The 17,392-nt window shown below is 33.8% G+C and overlaps 1 protein-coding gene across 2 annotated transcripts in view; it reads right to left on the bottom strand.

Moving 5' to 3' along the window:
* LOC149085608 (histone deacetylase 4-like) overlaps nucleotides 1-17,392 on the bottom strand; it is an 89,629-nt gene that overhangs the window by 37,477 nt on the left and 34,760 nt on the right. For both annotated transcript variants that reach the window (XM_089233744.1, XM_089233745.1), the window contains exons 8-12: nucleotides 15,101-15,204; nucleotides 6,766-6,876; nucleotides 6,541-6,652; nucleotides 6,277-6,433; nucleotides 2,068-2,218 (exon numbers count right to left, since the gene is read on the bottom strand). In XM_089233744.1, the coding sequence (XP_089089870.1) occupies nucleotides 2,068-2,218; nucleotides 6,277-6,433; nucleotides 6,541-6,652; nucleotides 6,766-6,876; nucleotides 15,101-15,204 (635 nt within the window). The remainder of the gene's footprint in view (nucleotides 1-2,067; nucleotides 2,219-6,276; nucleotides 6,434-6,540; nucleotides 6,653-6,765; nucleotides 6,877-15,100; nucleotides 15,205-17,392) is intronic.

Genomic DNA, 17,392 nt, shown 5'->3' with positions numbered 1-17,392 from the left:
ACGTAATAAAAACGATATCGTTAATTAATCAAAATACCGTTGGATTTCGTTTTAGCGTTAATTAGTTAATTAACTAATTAAGTTGATTAACTAATTAAGTTGATTAACTAATTAACGATAAAACGAAATCCAACGGATTTTGCCGTTAATTAACTAATTATCGGCCAGTTTAGTTTTATCGTTATTAGTTGATTAGTTAATTATCGATCATGATTTAGTTTTATCATTAATATAAACTAATTAACGATAAAACTAAATCAAACGGAATTTTGTAACGATTAATTCTCGTTTTTCTAATCGAAAATTTGTTGTGGCACTAAAAGCGAAATCGCTGATTTATCATCAATTAATTAATTAACTATAATTAGCGATTACACTAAACCTATTGCAACTTCAAGGCGAGTCCTATTCATTTCATGTACATATTTTTTGTTGTCAACAAAAACGCAATAGATCCCCACGTGATAGCTCCATGATGCCAACTGCTCATGCAAGCAGACGCTCCAGCGAGCGGTGCACTATAACCACCACCGGCTAGAATCGCGCGAGATCATCTCACCTTCTACAACTGCCGCGGTTTAAGCAATAAAGCGAGAAGCGGGAAGCGGTGCACTATGGACGTACCCTATGACTGCCAATGGCATTTGCACAGACCATAGCAGTCATCCGATCTTTTTGGACCTTTAAACGTGGGACTGTTTTTCTGTATTTTTTATTTTTTTAGATGATGAAACTGATGGTTAAACAAGTGACAGTTAATCAAAGTTTTACTGTATTGATATATAGTTAAGCTTTTACTCAACCCACCCTGTACAGGTACTACATACTCAAGCTTAACTCCATCCAACCAGATAGGGCATGCGAGAATCACAAGTATTATATACAGGGTGTTTGAAAAAATCTTTAGAAAAAATTGGAGGGGTGATAATACCCATCGAAACAAACAATATTTACAATGGAACCTATAGTTGCAAGCCACTCACACACAGAGTGTTAGAAAAGCCTAAAGTAAATTAGGGAAATCTAAGTAGTGTAGATGCTTGCCCGGTATGCACGAGGACCTGGGTTCGAGTCCCGGCAGAGACCAGGTCACTTTTATTTCTGAGTTCACCTCAGCATAATATCCAGAAAATATCTATTTTCTAAAGTAAACTGTCCACATTGAAGTTTCAACAGTGAAAAAATGGGACATAATGAAATCATAAGTTGCACATTCCCTTGCAGATCAGCAAAAGATCCAAAAGAGATGTCTCGAAGTTCCAAGGGTGTTGTTGCACAGCTCACATTCCCGTATGAAAGACTGGCACAACCTTTTCAAGCATTCTTGCAAAGAGATCTTCCATAGAGTCTACAGGTGTCTTGTAAACCAATTCCTTTATGTGCCCCTGGTGTTCTGGAGAAGTGCTGCTTCTCTGGCAGAGCAGAAATGATGTCAGAAGTGAGGACGTGCTTGTTGGACATGTTTCTAAGTTTTGCTTTTCTGACAGTCTGAGAGGATTATGACCATAAGTTCCATTGTTAATATTGCAACGTATGAGGGCTACAAGCCTTTACAAAGGACTGTCTTCATCTCATTTCTTTGAACTATTGGTTGCTATGGTAACTTAAGAGCAATGCAACGTATGAGGGCTACAAGCCTTCACAAAGGACTGTCTTCTCCATCTCATTTCTTTGAACTATTGGTTGCTATGGTGACTTAAGTTAATTCTTTTTGATTATTTTGTTTTTTGGGCAGTTTTATCTGCGTATTCGCTGTGTTCAGTCACGCTATTCCTTTCGTCCCTGTATTGTGCTTAGCCTAATAAAATAATTCACAGTGTTTGATCCGTTTGTAATAAACGTGACATTTTTGTTAGCCGTGATGGGTACTATCAGCCCTTCAGTTTTTTTAAAGAGTTTACGAACGCCCTGTATATATACACCATCCATACCAGACGTTGACCATACCACGTATACAGTAAAAATAAGTTCTATACATCACTGTAACTGAAAGAAGTGTAATAATTATTCATGCTTTTAATTTTTCCAAATGATTTTCAATGACAGATGAAAATTTAAGTCTCTTACTTGCTGGCATAAACTATGTTGATTCCCTTGTTGATCACTACTAAGTCTATCATTTGATTGAGTTGCATTTGTGAGGCTCGGATGCTGAAGCATGGGATGCCCAAGAGGTAAAGGTGCAGACTGAGTTCGACCTAATGGTCGTTGTATAGACCTAAATATCAATTATTATCATGAACAATGTATGAAGAAAACCAATATGTAATGAAATACAATTATGTACTTACATATAACCATTCAATATTTGAATTTTTTCAGCCCATTTATCAGCTGATTCTCAGTTATGACAATCATCCGTAGAAGTTTTATTTTGTTTGTTGTAGACAGTTTTATTTGGTTCCTGAAAATATTTCTCTCAAAAAACCAACCCAGACAAAAAAACGGTCAAATTTTCATATTTAACACATTGTCAAAAGTATACTGTAGAATGAATTGAGTCCTGGTTCCCATAATTTCTTGGCATGTATATGTAATATAAATGCTCTTATTTAAGGCCATGCGAATATTTTGTTAAACAAAATCTTTTATTAAAAATTACAAACACAAAATCAAAAAGTACAATCCTTATTAATCACACAACAGTTTTGCATGTGCAAAATATAATTTAGTGCATCAATACTTGAAAAATGAAAAATGACAAATGACAGACAATATATGTTTCATATTTGGACACGTCAATTATAAAAAAGATTTTGCTACTTGTTAAAAAATTAATATAGTATTGTTTCGTCTATTTGGAGGTTTTTCTCCATCGCGTACAGTTTTCTGGCAAACTGAGGTTGGCTTTTTATTAAAACATACACTGGTAAAGAAAGAAAAGCAAAGAAAGTGTACTTTCATTACAATAAGTAATGGAAATATAAAACAGTTTTAAGATTTCTATTAGTTTGCAGTGTTGAACAGACGATCTGTATTCACTGCTGTTGGCCGTGGAACTTTTTTTTAATTCTCTTTAATGCTACTTCTACTACGTTTTTGTTGCTTTGTGTCTTCAGTTTCTCGCTTAAGCATCCAACAATAGCTATAGCTATTTTTCTTGAACGTAGAGCCATTATGACAAAACCAATGACAGATTCGGAATTAGTGCCCCAATACCACCCTAAAATCACTAAATTATCTTTTGCAATGATTTACTACATTTGTTTATAGCGCGCAGTTTCAATGTGATTAGTATGTTGTTTATGGTATTACTATTGAAATTTAATTTTCACTTTTTTTTCTTCAAAAAGTAAAGCCAATATGGCAAAAACCAATGACAGATTTGGAATCAGTACCCCAATGTCACCCTAAATTCCCTGAATTACCTTTGGCAATGATTTACTATACAGGGTGATTCAAAACTCAATGTATAAACTTTCAGGGGAGGTGGAAAACACGAAAACAAAACAGAATCACATAGAAATGTATGAGCAGAAACCCCAACCTGATCAGCTGGAGCAGTAGTGCACAAACCGTGGGTCACAACCCCTCAGAGGTTTGTGCCAATGAACTAGGGGGGTCGCGAGAGATTCTTCAAAATAAAAACTTCCAAATAAGAAATTCAATTTAATTAAAAATATGTCAAAACTAAAGAATGCCTTTATTCAGCTGAGCTAATTAGAATGTATCATACAATGTAATTTTATAAAATTCTGCTTGCACAGTAATAATCAATATATTTGGCTTTGCCATGCCATAATCACGAATGTGCAATGTCCTTGCAAAAAAAGAACATGGGAAATGGAATTTGAATGTTTACTCTACCCATGTTATTCTACTCTATGAAAGTTATTTTCATAAAATGTTTTGTAACACATGTTTCAATAGGGATACACATTAGCAATTCAGGCATAACTTAGATCGCAAAACAAGGTATCAAAACAGCTGATAAAAAAGAGGAAAATTTGTACATTTGTGCTTCTGGCATGTGGCGGATGATATTAAGTTACAGGGTGACTTAGAGAGGATCACTCGATTTCAAAATTGTACATTTCTTAAAAATTAAAAACACAGAATAGAATGATAAGTAATATGTGAATATATGGGCGAAAATGTGTCTACGTTTTATGAACAATTTTTTTAATGGCTGATTTCAAGTGAATTTGAAATCGAATGATTCTTTCTCAATCATCCTGTATACGAAAATCAAGGACCATATAAATTGCTACTTTTCCATCTAGCATAAGGGACAACAAGTACATTGAAAAACAAAGTAAATATTTATATGATATTAAAAAAAGTATTGAATATTTGTGGAAGTCAATATCACCTAATGAAAATCAAAACAAGCAATGCTGAAAAGTGCTTTCGGGACAGCATATTTACTGTCAAAAAATCTAAATGTCACAGAAAACTGGGACATGTGTTCAGCCTATGTAATGGTTGGCAATAAATTTTTTGGTCAAAAGGGGGTCGTGCTCCAAAAAGTTTGTGCACAACTGAGCTGGAGGATAAACGAAGATGCAAAAATGACAAGCCAATTATGGGTAGAAAAACTCTTTATTTAGCTATACTTCACACGAAAACAGTACGTGCACACGTTAAGTTTCACAACAAGTACTCAAAGTTCTTACCATCCACAGTTATGCATGCTTCATAATGGCGATGCGAAGATTGTTGAACCCTTTCAAAAATACCTGGCATTTCGCAGATGTTTGCAACTGTAACAGAGATGGTAAGAACTTTGAGCACTTGTTGTGAAACTTAACGTGTACACGTAATGCCCTCATGTAAAGTATTGCTAAATAAAGAGTTTTTCCCACCCATTCTTGGCTTGTAATTTTTGCATCTTTGTTTATCCTCCAGCTGATCAGGTTGGGATTTCTGGTCATACATTCCTATGTGATTCTGTTTTGTTTTTGTGTTTTGTACCTCCCCTAAAAGTTCGTTGAGTTTTGAATCACTGTGTATATGTTTATAGCCATGGCCCTCACATCCTGTCAGACCAGACATGACCTGGGCCCCCACATCCTGCAGCAAGGGCCCCTAGGCTGGGATCTTTGGCAAGCCCACCAAGCCAAACTTTTCATGGGCCCCTTTTATAGTGAATATATAGCATGAAAAAATTAAAAATTATGATAATTGTCCCTGGCCCCAGGTCTAGATCTCTGTCAGCCCCACCTTCGTGGGGACCATGTTTATAGCACACAGTTTTAATGTGATTAGTATGCTGCTTCTGGCATTATTATTGAAATTTAATTTTCAGTTTTTTAAAAGTAGAGCCAATATGGCAAAACCAATGCCTGATTCAGAATTACCCTACCAATATTACCTTAAAATCATTGAATTATCTTTGACAATGATTTACTATATTTGTTTATAGCGTACACAGTTTCAATATGATTTGTATGCTGCTTATGTATTACTATTGAAATTCAATTTTCACTTTATCTCAAAAACTAAACATGATAGATTTTTTCAATTACTTTTCCAGTAATTATCGCCCTAAAAGCTATGAGAAAGACTAATTATTTTTAAAAAAGTTTTTCCATCACAGACCTGTGTTACATTTTGAAAAATGAAATCTACATTTGATATTAGAAATTTCAGATTTACACATCACACAAGGAAATAATCACACAAAGGAAGAGGCATTTTTCCCTACACTCAGACATACTTTGGGGGGCTAGTCAGCTCAACTTGTCTAGCAAATGTTTGACCATTTCTATGACTTTGGAGTCATTTTATGCACCCTAGAGTTAATTGGACTGGGATCCTACAGTTTAAAGCTTGTTTTGGATGACTTTTACCTGTGCCACATCCGGAATTCAAACTAGATATCTGTACATTAACAACTGGGCTACTAAGGAGCTTCAGGGCTGTCTAAAGCACATCATAGGCCTCTGACAAAGTGATTTTCGTGAGGCCCCCACCTGGCTAGAAATATCTGTCTATGGTTTTTATACTAACTCTGGAAAATTTTGGGACCAGATCTCACTGTCATAAGGCCCCTCTGCACTTGTGTTTCCTGGGCTGTGCCTGGGTGGACTATGTGATTAGATGACCTTCAGGAGCTTGGGTTTTGGATAAGGTTAATGATAATGGTTTGATTTAATATACAAATATATAATATGACATTACATCAATGTCATTATATTATGTCACATAACAATTACTGATAGAGTCTCTATAGATTGAAGTTGGCAACTGTCATTTATAACAGTTATCAAACAACTGAGTGAACTGCACCATTTAGTGAAAAAACAATGCTGATGATAATTCTAGTTTCCATACCTTGATTGATGTGATAAATGAGCTTCAGAACTAACGTTTCCTTGAGAGATCATAAAACCTGGCATAGCATTTACAAGTGAAGAACAAGAACCCTGGTCTCCAGACAACTCATGTAAGTAGCCAAGATTTAATGATTGGGATGAATCTCCATCTAGAACTGAATAAAATATTAGGGTTTTCATTAAAATGACCTAACAATGAAGTGAAATAAAAACCCTTGAGTTTTTTTAAGGAGCTTATCAGCTTCAAAAAAACTTACAATACCTGGTAACGCTGGAAAAAATGGCAATACAGAATGAAGGACATGAGTGTTCACTGCTAATCCCGTCCTTCCAGTAAGGAGCTGAACCTGCATTTCATTTAAAAGTTTGCTGTCCTGCAAGAAATAATAGTGTTTCATTCTAACAAAATGAAAAACAGGAAAAAACATTAAAAAAAAAAATAGTTTTAAAGAAAGCATTTTGTTTTACAGCAACTATAAATATTTACCAAATTTGGTGGATGGGGATGTCCCAGGGAAATGTTTGGCATGGATGGAGAAGAATACAGGTTTACGTCACAGCCTCGAGAGACAGGTTGAAGAGGGGGTGTGACAGCTTCCTGATAACGAAGTATTAGGATAATTAATTACTGATAAAAATATGTCACAGTAGGATTGATGAATATAAGATCCATGAAAATAATATTGCTTATTATTAGAGCCTGCATTATATGCACTAAAAAAGTGGTAAAATATGCTCTAAAAATATGCAAATATGCTCTTAAAAATGCAAAAATATGCACTGAAAAACGCAAAAATTTGCACTGAAAATCACAAAATATACATTAAACACCCCAGAATATGCACTAAAAATCTTGAAAAGTCAAAAATTCCGAAATATGTGCTAAAAATGAGAAAATATGAATAAAAAAAATTACCATAAAAAAAACAGATGTGCTTTTAAAATGCATCTTTTCTTTGCGCATATGTTATTAATTTACAAAAACAATATTCCCTTCATATATATTTATGTACTGCATATGCAAATAATTTCTACATATTTTTTATTCAGGCAGTTTTTAATATTCAGTTTGTTGTAGCTGCTCAATAACGAAAATACCAGTAAGAAAAGAATTTCATTACTATTTCTAAAAAAAAATGAACACTTTGACATATCTCTAGAAATAGCCTTACAATAAAATGGTTAATATTCGTAAAATACTTTATAAATATGTATTAATTCACTAAATTTCACCTGCGGGAAAAAACCGATATTTTGAAAATACTTATTATAAACAATATTTATTTGAAAAATTATAAAAAAAATTGAGTGAGCTCTTAAATAAACCTTCAAAAACATGCAACTTATACTGAAAATTCTTCGATTTTATGCATTTATATGTATTAATGCTAAAAAAGGCCAAAATATCTAATATATATAATCCGGGCTCTACTTATTATGAAGACAAGTATTTGAAAATTGAAACAATGAAAACTATTTAAGTAAAAACATTTAATTATAATACTGATCAAACAAGTTTTTGATATATTTTCCATATTTTAATGTTCAGAAAATCTAAGTCATTTGTGAATGAGAATTCCCAAATCAGTAAGTAGGTTCCATATGGAATAATTTTAACATTCAGCTCATAAGAGAAATATGAGTTATCAAATCCATAGTAGTCAACCAACCACTTGCCATTCATGATGCCATTCATGTTGGTTTGAAACAATTACCTATATTGCTTAGATTCTCAACTACACTTATTACTTTCACATCATCTGTGAATTTGCTAACAATCCTATCAATAACCTGATTGAGTTTAACAATAAAAAGTATGGGACCTAAGGCACTTCTCAAGTAGTCACTTGACGTCAAATATGACGTGAAAATTTGGTAATTTTCTCTGAATGACGTCAGTCAAAAAAAAGATCATGTCATTTCAAAGTCATTTAATGACCACGAACAATAAAGGTCAGAAAATAATGTGATACTTGATGACTTTAATGAAATGACATGATATCAAATGGCGTAAATGATTTTGCATCATAAAAATCCAGAATTTCTTTTGAACTGATAAAAATTCTGTTCCGGATGAAAATATCAAAATTATCCAAAATGTTTGTTATGAACCTTTAGAGGGTATTTCAAAATTACCCTAGGCCTATTCGTTACTGGTTGTTATAAGATAAATGAAATACTTTTAATTGCAATTTTGTTTGAATGGAAATGTAAAACTTTTCAATGAGATGTTCATATAAATTTATCAACACATTATATAAATTATAATTGCATCCATATCATGTTTTTTACAGAAGATTAAAGGATGTGTGAAATCTATCTACAATTGAAAAAGATGCAATGGATTCTTTGACGTGTACATTGAACTAAGAAAAATGAATTTTAAAACTTTTTTTTTTCGATAATTATAATTAACGCAAATAATTATATTATTATTATATCATATTTTTGAAGAATAAAAAAATAAAAGAAAACGAAAAAATAACTGACATCGGCTAAACTCAACAAGAGATTACTTAACGGAAATCGTAATACAACTAATCAATACTTGTGAAGTCTTTATAAAATAACACTGAATGGGCACTGTTACAATAGCGCGATCGGTAGAGGCATGGCGTGAGATACATAGGGACAATCCTCGAGTGGTCTGGGTTCGAATCCGAGCTGCGTCACAGCATCGCACATTTTATCAAGCCATGTTTGAGACATTTTATGACTTCAAAAAAACGTTTTTATTGACGTCAGGTGACAACTTGGGTTCTTTGAGGAGCTCCACTTGTAAACACCTGCCCAATCAGAAAATTGGACATCAACATGACTGACTATGATCCATCTTGCAATAATGAATTTATCAAATTCAACAAGCTGCCCCCGCCCAATCTCAACCCCATGCAAATGTTTTAAGAGTTTACCAAATACAAATATGTACAATGCCACAACAGGCAAAATGCCCAACGAGGTGGCTGAGAAAAACATGCCCATAAAAATATGGATGTCATATATTTCAAAAATATCGCAACCCAATTAAATGCCATGCTGGACTGGTACTAGTCTAATAGAATGAGTAGATATTACAGAAGTAGTGTTGCTGAGGGTATCATTCAACAAAATCTGAAACTTGATCTAACATGGTTCTGATTTTCAAAACTGTAGTAGGAAAAAACTCTTCAACATTAAGTCATCCCCCCTGTTATTAATAGTGATAGACAAATTATTGTTGCGCATTTTGAAAATAGTAAAATCTGCAGTTTTACAGAGTTTTCAGTAGCAACAATGGTGATCTTTGATGTGAGGTTCATTTCTGAATCAACTGGCATTTGATACACCTTGATTTTGAAAATACCCTACATTACTTGGTTTTATTTATTATCTTCAGATGACTTTTCTAACTATGCTTTTCTGCGCGGGAATATGGCTTAATTTAATGTTCTCAATCACTTCTCAAAGTTGTTACATAGAGTTTTGAAGCACCCTAGAATGTGTGAGTAGTTGGGAGATTCTCATCCATCAGAAAATGTGCATAAACATCAGTGAGAGAATTAATTTAATGATAAAACTAACATCTACACTTTTTTTCTTTCAAACCAAGCACAACTGCAGTCTATCGCTATGAGCAATTTACTACTGAATGGGTTGTGCTGGAAGTAAGCATGTGTACCCAACAGTCTGAGTACATATATAGTACGGGTCTTCAACGTTTTACACTTGAGGGCCACATAAAGTATTTGTTGCGTTCCACGGGCCACTCATTAATGGCGTGGGGGCCCCCCTCTGATACGGTGATCAAAGACGATCACAAACTAAATATATTTCAAAATATTTTAAAAAATTTTAACATTCAATTCAATTAATTTTAACAAATATTAATTTTGAATGATTTAAAAAAACATTTCAAATTATAGTGTCAAAAAATGAATTTTTTGCTATATTAATACATTTGTGTTACTTGAAAATGCTTTTGGTAGTTGGTAAATCTAAATTTTTCTCAGAGATTTCTTGTGCCTCTAATTAATCTCAGTGTATCCCACTCCTCCCCCCCTCCAAAGGTTGATCCTACTTACGCTCAGATACGACAAATTAAAATGTGACTCGTACTACGTATTTTAAGATTCCATTGTGTAGCATTTTGTTTTAAAAAATTAAATTGAATTGGGGTAAGACAATTATTTTTAGGTATTTTTTATATTTTATGAAACGGAATGAAAATGGATGATTTTTGTTTATACATGTATATGTTGAATTAATTACGTACCAAATAAAAAAAAGAGTCTTTGGTTACTTACATTACGAATGCGAGTGGATGTAATTCCTAAATTAATGCGAAACTGGACATTGTTTTTGCTTGACTAAAGCTTCAATGTTAGGTAAAATTTGTGTTGTTGCTATTCGTAAAGTATCCTTCAAATGCCGATCAGTGAGACGTGTTCCAGTTTTCGATTTTGTATTCTTCATTAGACTAAACAACTGTTCACATATGTAAGTGCTGCCAAATATAGAAGACATGAACAATGCATGTTTGCGTATTCCTGGATAATTTTCTTCGGACACATACTTAGAATAAAAATCAATTAATGAAGGAATGTCAAAAAACTTGCATTTAACTGCAGAGTCACATTGCAAATCTGCAAATTCTAATTGTAGCTCTGGTGGAACACGTTCGATATCGACCGAGAATGGTGAGGAAAACATTTTCATAGAAATTTCGTTCTCGGGGAAGTTGGAAAATCTGCTTCTGAATTCCATTCTTAGATTTGAAATGCAATGTACATAATCGTCCGGTTTCCAAGTTGTAGATCTATTTACCAACTCCAACAATTTTGGAAAATGTATGCAGTTTTTGTTTTGCAATTGACGTTCCCAAAGGACTAATTTAGTTTCGAACCCTTTCACATTGTCATAAAGATTATGGACAAGTAGATCTTTTCCCAATAAGCGGTAGTTTAGATCATTCAGATGACCAGTGATATCGACAAGAAATGCGAAATCTCTCACCCACTTTTTATCTTGAAACTCCCCAATAAGTTTTCCTTTGGATTTCATGAATTCATGAACTTCCTCCTTCAAGGAAAACAGGCGCTGAAGCATCTTTCCCCAGCTCAACCAGCGTACTTCTGTATAATAAATAACGTCGCCATGCTCAGCTTCCAAATCCTCTAAGAATTTTTGAAACTGTCTATGGTTAAGTCCTTTGGATCGAATGAAGTTAACTGCTTTCACTACAACAGATATTACATGCTCAAAGTTGGAGAAAAACTTTTTGCACAAGTTTTCCTGGTGAATGATGCAGTGGAAAGCCATCATCTTCGTATTCCCACATTTTTCGGCATCTGATTTTATCAATGTGATTACCCCTGTCTTCTGACCGGTCATAGAGGGAGCACTATCTGTAGTTATGGCAGATATGTTGCCTAAGTCCAACTCACATTTGGCCAATGTTTCTGCCAAACTTGAATATAAGTCGAAACTTCGTGTGGTATCCTTAAGTGCAACGATACTAGCTAACTCCTCAACAATTTTGAAGTTTTTGTCAATACCACGAATGAAAATAGCTGTTTGTGCGGTATCTGTTGCATTTTTCGATTCATCCATAGCTACTGAATAAAACAAAAATTCCTCGCATTTGGATTTCAAGGTCTTGAATACATCTGCTGACAGATCCTCCACGCGTCTTGCTACTGTCACACCAGACAAACCTGTTCGAAACAGCTTGAGCCTGTGATGGGCAAAGCACATCAACTGCAGACTGAAGACATTCTTTAACGAATTCTCCATCAACGAAGGGCTTCCCACGTTTCGCAATTTTTTCTGATATTATATAACTAACGCGAACACAATTTTCAGACTGTTCATTTCTTCCAAAGAATAATAATTGCTGACAGTTCAGCTTTGATTTCAGTTCATTGACTTTTTCACTTCGAAAATGTCCCTCCAATCCAGAATACTTCGCACTATGCTTGGTATTGTAATGTCTCTTAATATTATATTATTTCATCGTGGCTACGCTCTCATTGCAAATTAGACAAACTGCTTTAGCCTTGTGTTCGATGAAAAAATAAAGGGATGACCACTTTTCTTGAAAAAATCTCACTTTTTCTTCAACTTTCTTTTTTTTGCTGTCACGGTTCGGCATCATGCACTCATTTAAAGACTAAAAGGCTTCTGATCAAAGGCTTCAAAGACCAAAAACAGAAGTAAACTAACTGTACCAATATTGTACAAATCCCCTTCTTCTAACCAATCAAGATGCATACATCCATCTGCTCCTTTCGGAACCATGCACCCGAGAAATACGATACCATGGAAATTCCGTTCATTTCTGCTTTCTCCCACTCAAGGAGGATGGGATGTACTCGAAGTTATTTATGGTGAAAAGTGTACGGTGGCCTTAGCACCATACATTTTTACTACTTTACTACTTTTACACTTAAGAAGCTAAATACGGTACACTGATCAGCCTGTCCTTGTTAGAAGTCTATATGAAGCTGGGTGACTTTTTTTTTGTCGAAATCTTCGTTTGACCCTATTTTTTAACGATATTTCGTCAATTGATCGAAACGTTTCGGCGGGCTACCAAAATAGTGACGGCGGGCCACGGGTTGAAGACCCCTAATATATAGTGTTGTTTGTGAACTTTTAGAGCTGCACACCTATTTTTCAAACTGTGACTAAAAAACTGTAATGATAAAATATTTGTATCATTGTAGGTCTGTTGCTCTTTGTGGCGAGATAAATCAGCTCACATTTGCACCACTATATTCCATTTACAAATCTTCAAGAAATAAGATAGAGAGATAGAGAGAGAGTTTTTACAAATCATTTTTTAAAATATTCATTTCTATTCCAACCTCTAAGAAAAAAACAGGAAATATAATTCATGTTAAAAGATTCTATATTTTTAATGTATATATAATCTGTGGATTATGCACAGGAAAATACGGTATAGTTTTTGGGAAATATTTAGCTTCACTTAATCAATATTTATATGCCCTTGTATGTATGAATTTAGCTTGACCCACACAAATTTTACCTACGTGACTGATGTCAGTCCCACCTATCCTGTAACTTGGTGTATGACGAAATGTGTTGTATACCTAACATGAAGTTTTTTTGTGGAAAGCATGTTATGCGTTTTAGAAAGTGCTGCCATCTGTCTTCTGGTTTTGGAAACAAACAACTTGACATTTTATAAAATTAAATTAATTAATTTTTCCTGTTTTAATTGTGCGCAGAGGCGCCGACACAAAGAAAGCATTTGGGGACTGAAAAATGCTGGTCGCCCAGTATATACAGGAATCAAGCACATACACAGGAGAGGAAAGGTGCATTCCATTGTCTTTTCAGAAATTATTCGGGGTGTGGGACTCCGCCCCCTTATTCATGGGGGGCACTCAAATGACCTCAGCCCCTAGGTTCCGATGCCTATGATTGTGCGTGAATTTTAAATGTTATGGGCCTGATTTCTTTCTATGGAGAGACTGTTTAAACCTAGAGATCAACTTGTGTTTGCACCTTGAAGTTGGAAACAGTGCCGTTTTAAGGCATTGGCCATAGAGAATGGCATGGGAGCCTCAAGTGCAGAAGGAGCCTCCTGAAAATGAGATCTGCTTAAAATTTCCGAGAATAATGCATGTAAATTGGTAGGCAGGCATTTCTAGCCGGGTATGGATCTCAGAAAAATCACTTTGCCTTTGGGACTATGATAATGTTAAGCCAGCCCTGGTTGAATAACCAACTTCAGTCGACCACTGCCACCACCATGATGTCAGTGGGGTTCGTGCCTGGGTCCTATTAATGCTCACACAACCACATAACAGCAAGGGGTGGCATAGTGGACGGCTGTAAAGTCTAGTTAACTCCCCTCAGAAAAACCTACTTATGGCTCTGACTTTAGACATGATGAAAATGCATCAAAGATGAGGATTTCGTGTGGCCAAATGAATAAAATATTACATATTTGGCATAGCATACAGTTCTCCTTCAGAAGCATAGCAAGGGGTCACCCCCAGGAATATAGTGGCTCTTGGGAAAGTAAAAGTTTATTTTTTTTCAAAAGAAAAAAAAGACAACCATTCATTAAAAGTACATTCATGACTTTAATAAATTTTAGTCTTTTTTTATTTTGTTCTTGTCATTTGATCTGCTTGCATTTCCAGAAGAAAATACCAACAGATAAAATTTTTTGGTGATAAATGACTAAGAAATGACCGATTGCTTGAAAATTCCTAAATAATGACTGATTGCTTGAAAATTCCTAAATACTGACTGATTGCTTGAAAATTCCTAAATAATGACTGATTGCTTGAAAATTCCTAAAATATGACCAATAGCTCAAAAATGCCCAAAATATGACTTGTCATAAAAATCTGAGCCCTAGTATTTCTGATTATTTTTCTATCATTTTTGTCATACCACTGTCATTTTACGCACAAAAAGTTAATTACAACAGGACTTTCAGTTCAAGGCTGGGATTACACTGTAAAAGTTTTACAAAAGTTCATTTATAAAACTTGAAAAATGCAATCAGTAAGTGCATTGGTTACATTTAAGCAAATGTAACCAATAGGCTTATTGGTTGCATTTTTCAAGTTTTCTAAAAGATCTTTTATCAAACTTTTATAGTGTAATCCTGGTATAAAAGAAGAGATACTGAATGATCACTAAATTAAAATTGATATTAGAAATGTCATGTTGGTATACAAACCAAGAGGCTGCCAGGTAGCCTCATCACTATTTAGGTGCAAAAATAATGACGAAAAAGGAAAGTAAATCCCCTGATTGACACACAAAGCATAAATACGTACAACTATACATCACATTTTTACCTCATGTATAGGAGTACTACCGTTGCTGGAATGGGACGATGCTATGCTCACAGCAGTTTGAGGCGATCCAGGACCTGATTCTGGTCTATTTGGTATTCCCTCAGCTGAAATAAGATGCATATTTTGATTTCATGGAAATTAAAATCAATTGCATTTTTTCAATGCCTATCAAAAATACAATGCAACACAATAACCAATAAAAAAAAAATCAACACACATTTAAGAATTTTCTTTTTTTTAAATTATTTATTAAAGAAAAGTGAACTTAACAGAATTTTAGCTTGCATCTTATAAAAAATACTTTTCTGCATTTTCCTACTTTACTCATTGATAAAAAAAAAAAAATTAGATCTAATTAAAAAATAGGTGCAATTATAAAGTGGCAATTAAAGTTACGGTGGATAAGTTCTCGCTCCTCCTAAAATACCAGCATCTACAATGTAAAACATACACAGTAAGGATTCAATTATAACTGACGAAATGATTTTGATATATCAACATAAGCAATCCTATTAAAATCAAAATTTCATATGAAAAATTATATTCATTCAAACGTTTTTAATTTCCATTCAAACAAAAAATTGTACGCTCGACTTTAAATTTTCTCCAAATTTTTATTTGAAGGCAATATTTTTATTTAAAGGCACACAATATGGTGATATATCAACATATTGTGTATCTGATATATATCTTTGTCAGGTTCACGATATAGATGTATGTCATGTTCAGGATATAGAGCTATGTCTTCTTTGATAGATCTATATCAGGTCTATATTGAGAATCTGATATAGATCTTTGTCAGGTTCACGATATAGATCTATGTTTTTCAAACAATATTAAAATAATTTATTGTCCCAAGTTAATGTCCTTCAAAGTAGAGATTATTCACATGGAATCAAATACATATTCGGCTGAAAAATTAAAGACTTGATCAATTAACATCATAAATAATTTGCACCATATAAGACGAGATCGTTCTATATCATAGTTATGACATCTGATATTCCTCTGACATTTTGATGTATAATGATATGGTCCAAATATTGTACTATATCGTTGTGCTACTGGGGTATAAACTTGTTAGCACAGTTTTTTTTGCAGTCTTTATGGCAAGAAGCCCAGTTTTATAATATGTCTACAATTTCTCCCTCCATCTTCTCAAATGTTTCTTTTGAGTACACAGGTGATGCTGCTTATTAGAACCTTGAAAAATGTTATCATTCGAGTACTGCTATCACATTTGCAAAGAACAAAATGGACCAATATCATAACATTATAGTTAGCAGAACTTTGGATAATGCTATCAAATTTGTTTCCCATTGAAAGTTTTTTGTGCATTCTCAAGCTAAGGTTTAACTAAACCTATCTTTTTTCCTGTAAATTATCATTATAAGGCTGCAAGACTATGTAGGAGGCTAGAAGGTGTTTTCCCCTCCCCGCTGATAAAAATTTCCAAACTTAATGTCGTAATCAGTCAACAGCATTCCTTGTAATCCATATTGCAATGGCCTTCTTAAAGTGAAGGCAAATGTATGACAGAAAAAAAATGTTTTTCTTCAGTTCTTGATCAGTTTCTTTCAGTTGACTAGATTCAAATTTCTTTTCCCAAGAGACTTTCTCAAGGGATCTATGAAATGTATTGTGTACATAAAAAAATATATTGTAATTTGTGATATATATATATATATATATATATATATATATTAGATAGTTGCGTTCTAATGCCTCACAATAGCTGAATAACAAAAATGCAGGATTTTAGCTTAAGGGAAAAAAAAGATCCTGTTTTAGAATATAATGAAATAAAAATGGAAAAAATGATGGAATCTTTCAAAACCAATTATGTGGGAAAGAAAAGCAGTTGTCATGTTTTACCAATACCCGTTTACTATTCGTCCTGTTCGACAAAACAGGATGTATGGTTACAGTGTTTGCAAACAGTACTTTTTTCAGATATAGTTATCATTTGGTTATTTTTATCAGTAACCTAGAGTCTCAATGTGATCACATTAAGCGCCATGGACTGTATTTCTTGTAAAAAAATAACTTCGCCTAACATGAACTAAATTTCCCCTGAAATTCTATATTTTTGGTTTTTTGTTTTATGAAATTGTGACTTTTTGAACGAAAATGTGATATAACATAAAGGATTTTCTCATGATTATCATCAGCAACCAATTCCATAGGGAGATATACTTATTCAACAGTTATATATTTAAACTAAAAATCAATAAATCTTAACATAATGCAGAATGAAGAAAAAGTAACAAATTTTTCCCTTAAGATTTTTTT

The sequence above is a fragment of the Pholcus phalangioides genome, unplaced genomic scaffold (assembly GCF_987345545.1).
Source record: "Pholcus phalangioides strain wild (caught in Gottingen) unplaced genomic scaffold, Ppha-v1.0 ptg000007l_1, whole genome shotgun sequence".
Taxonomy (NCBI): domain Eukaryota; kingdom Metazoa; phylum Arthropoda; class Arachnida; order Araneae; family Pholcidae; genus Pholcus; species Pholcus phalangioides.
Note: the sequence above shows the minus strand (reverse complement) of the source record. Positions and strands in the feature narration are given on the sequence as shown.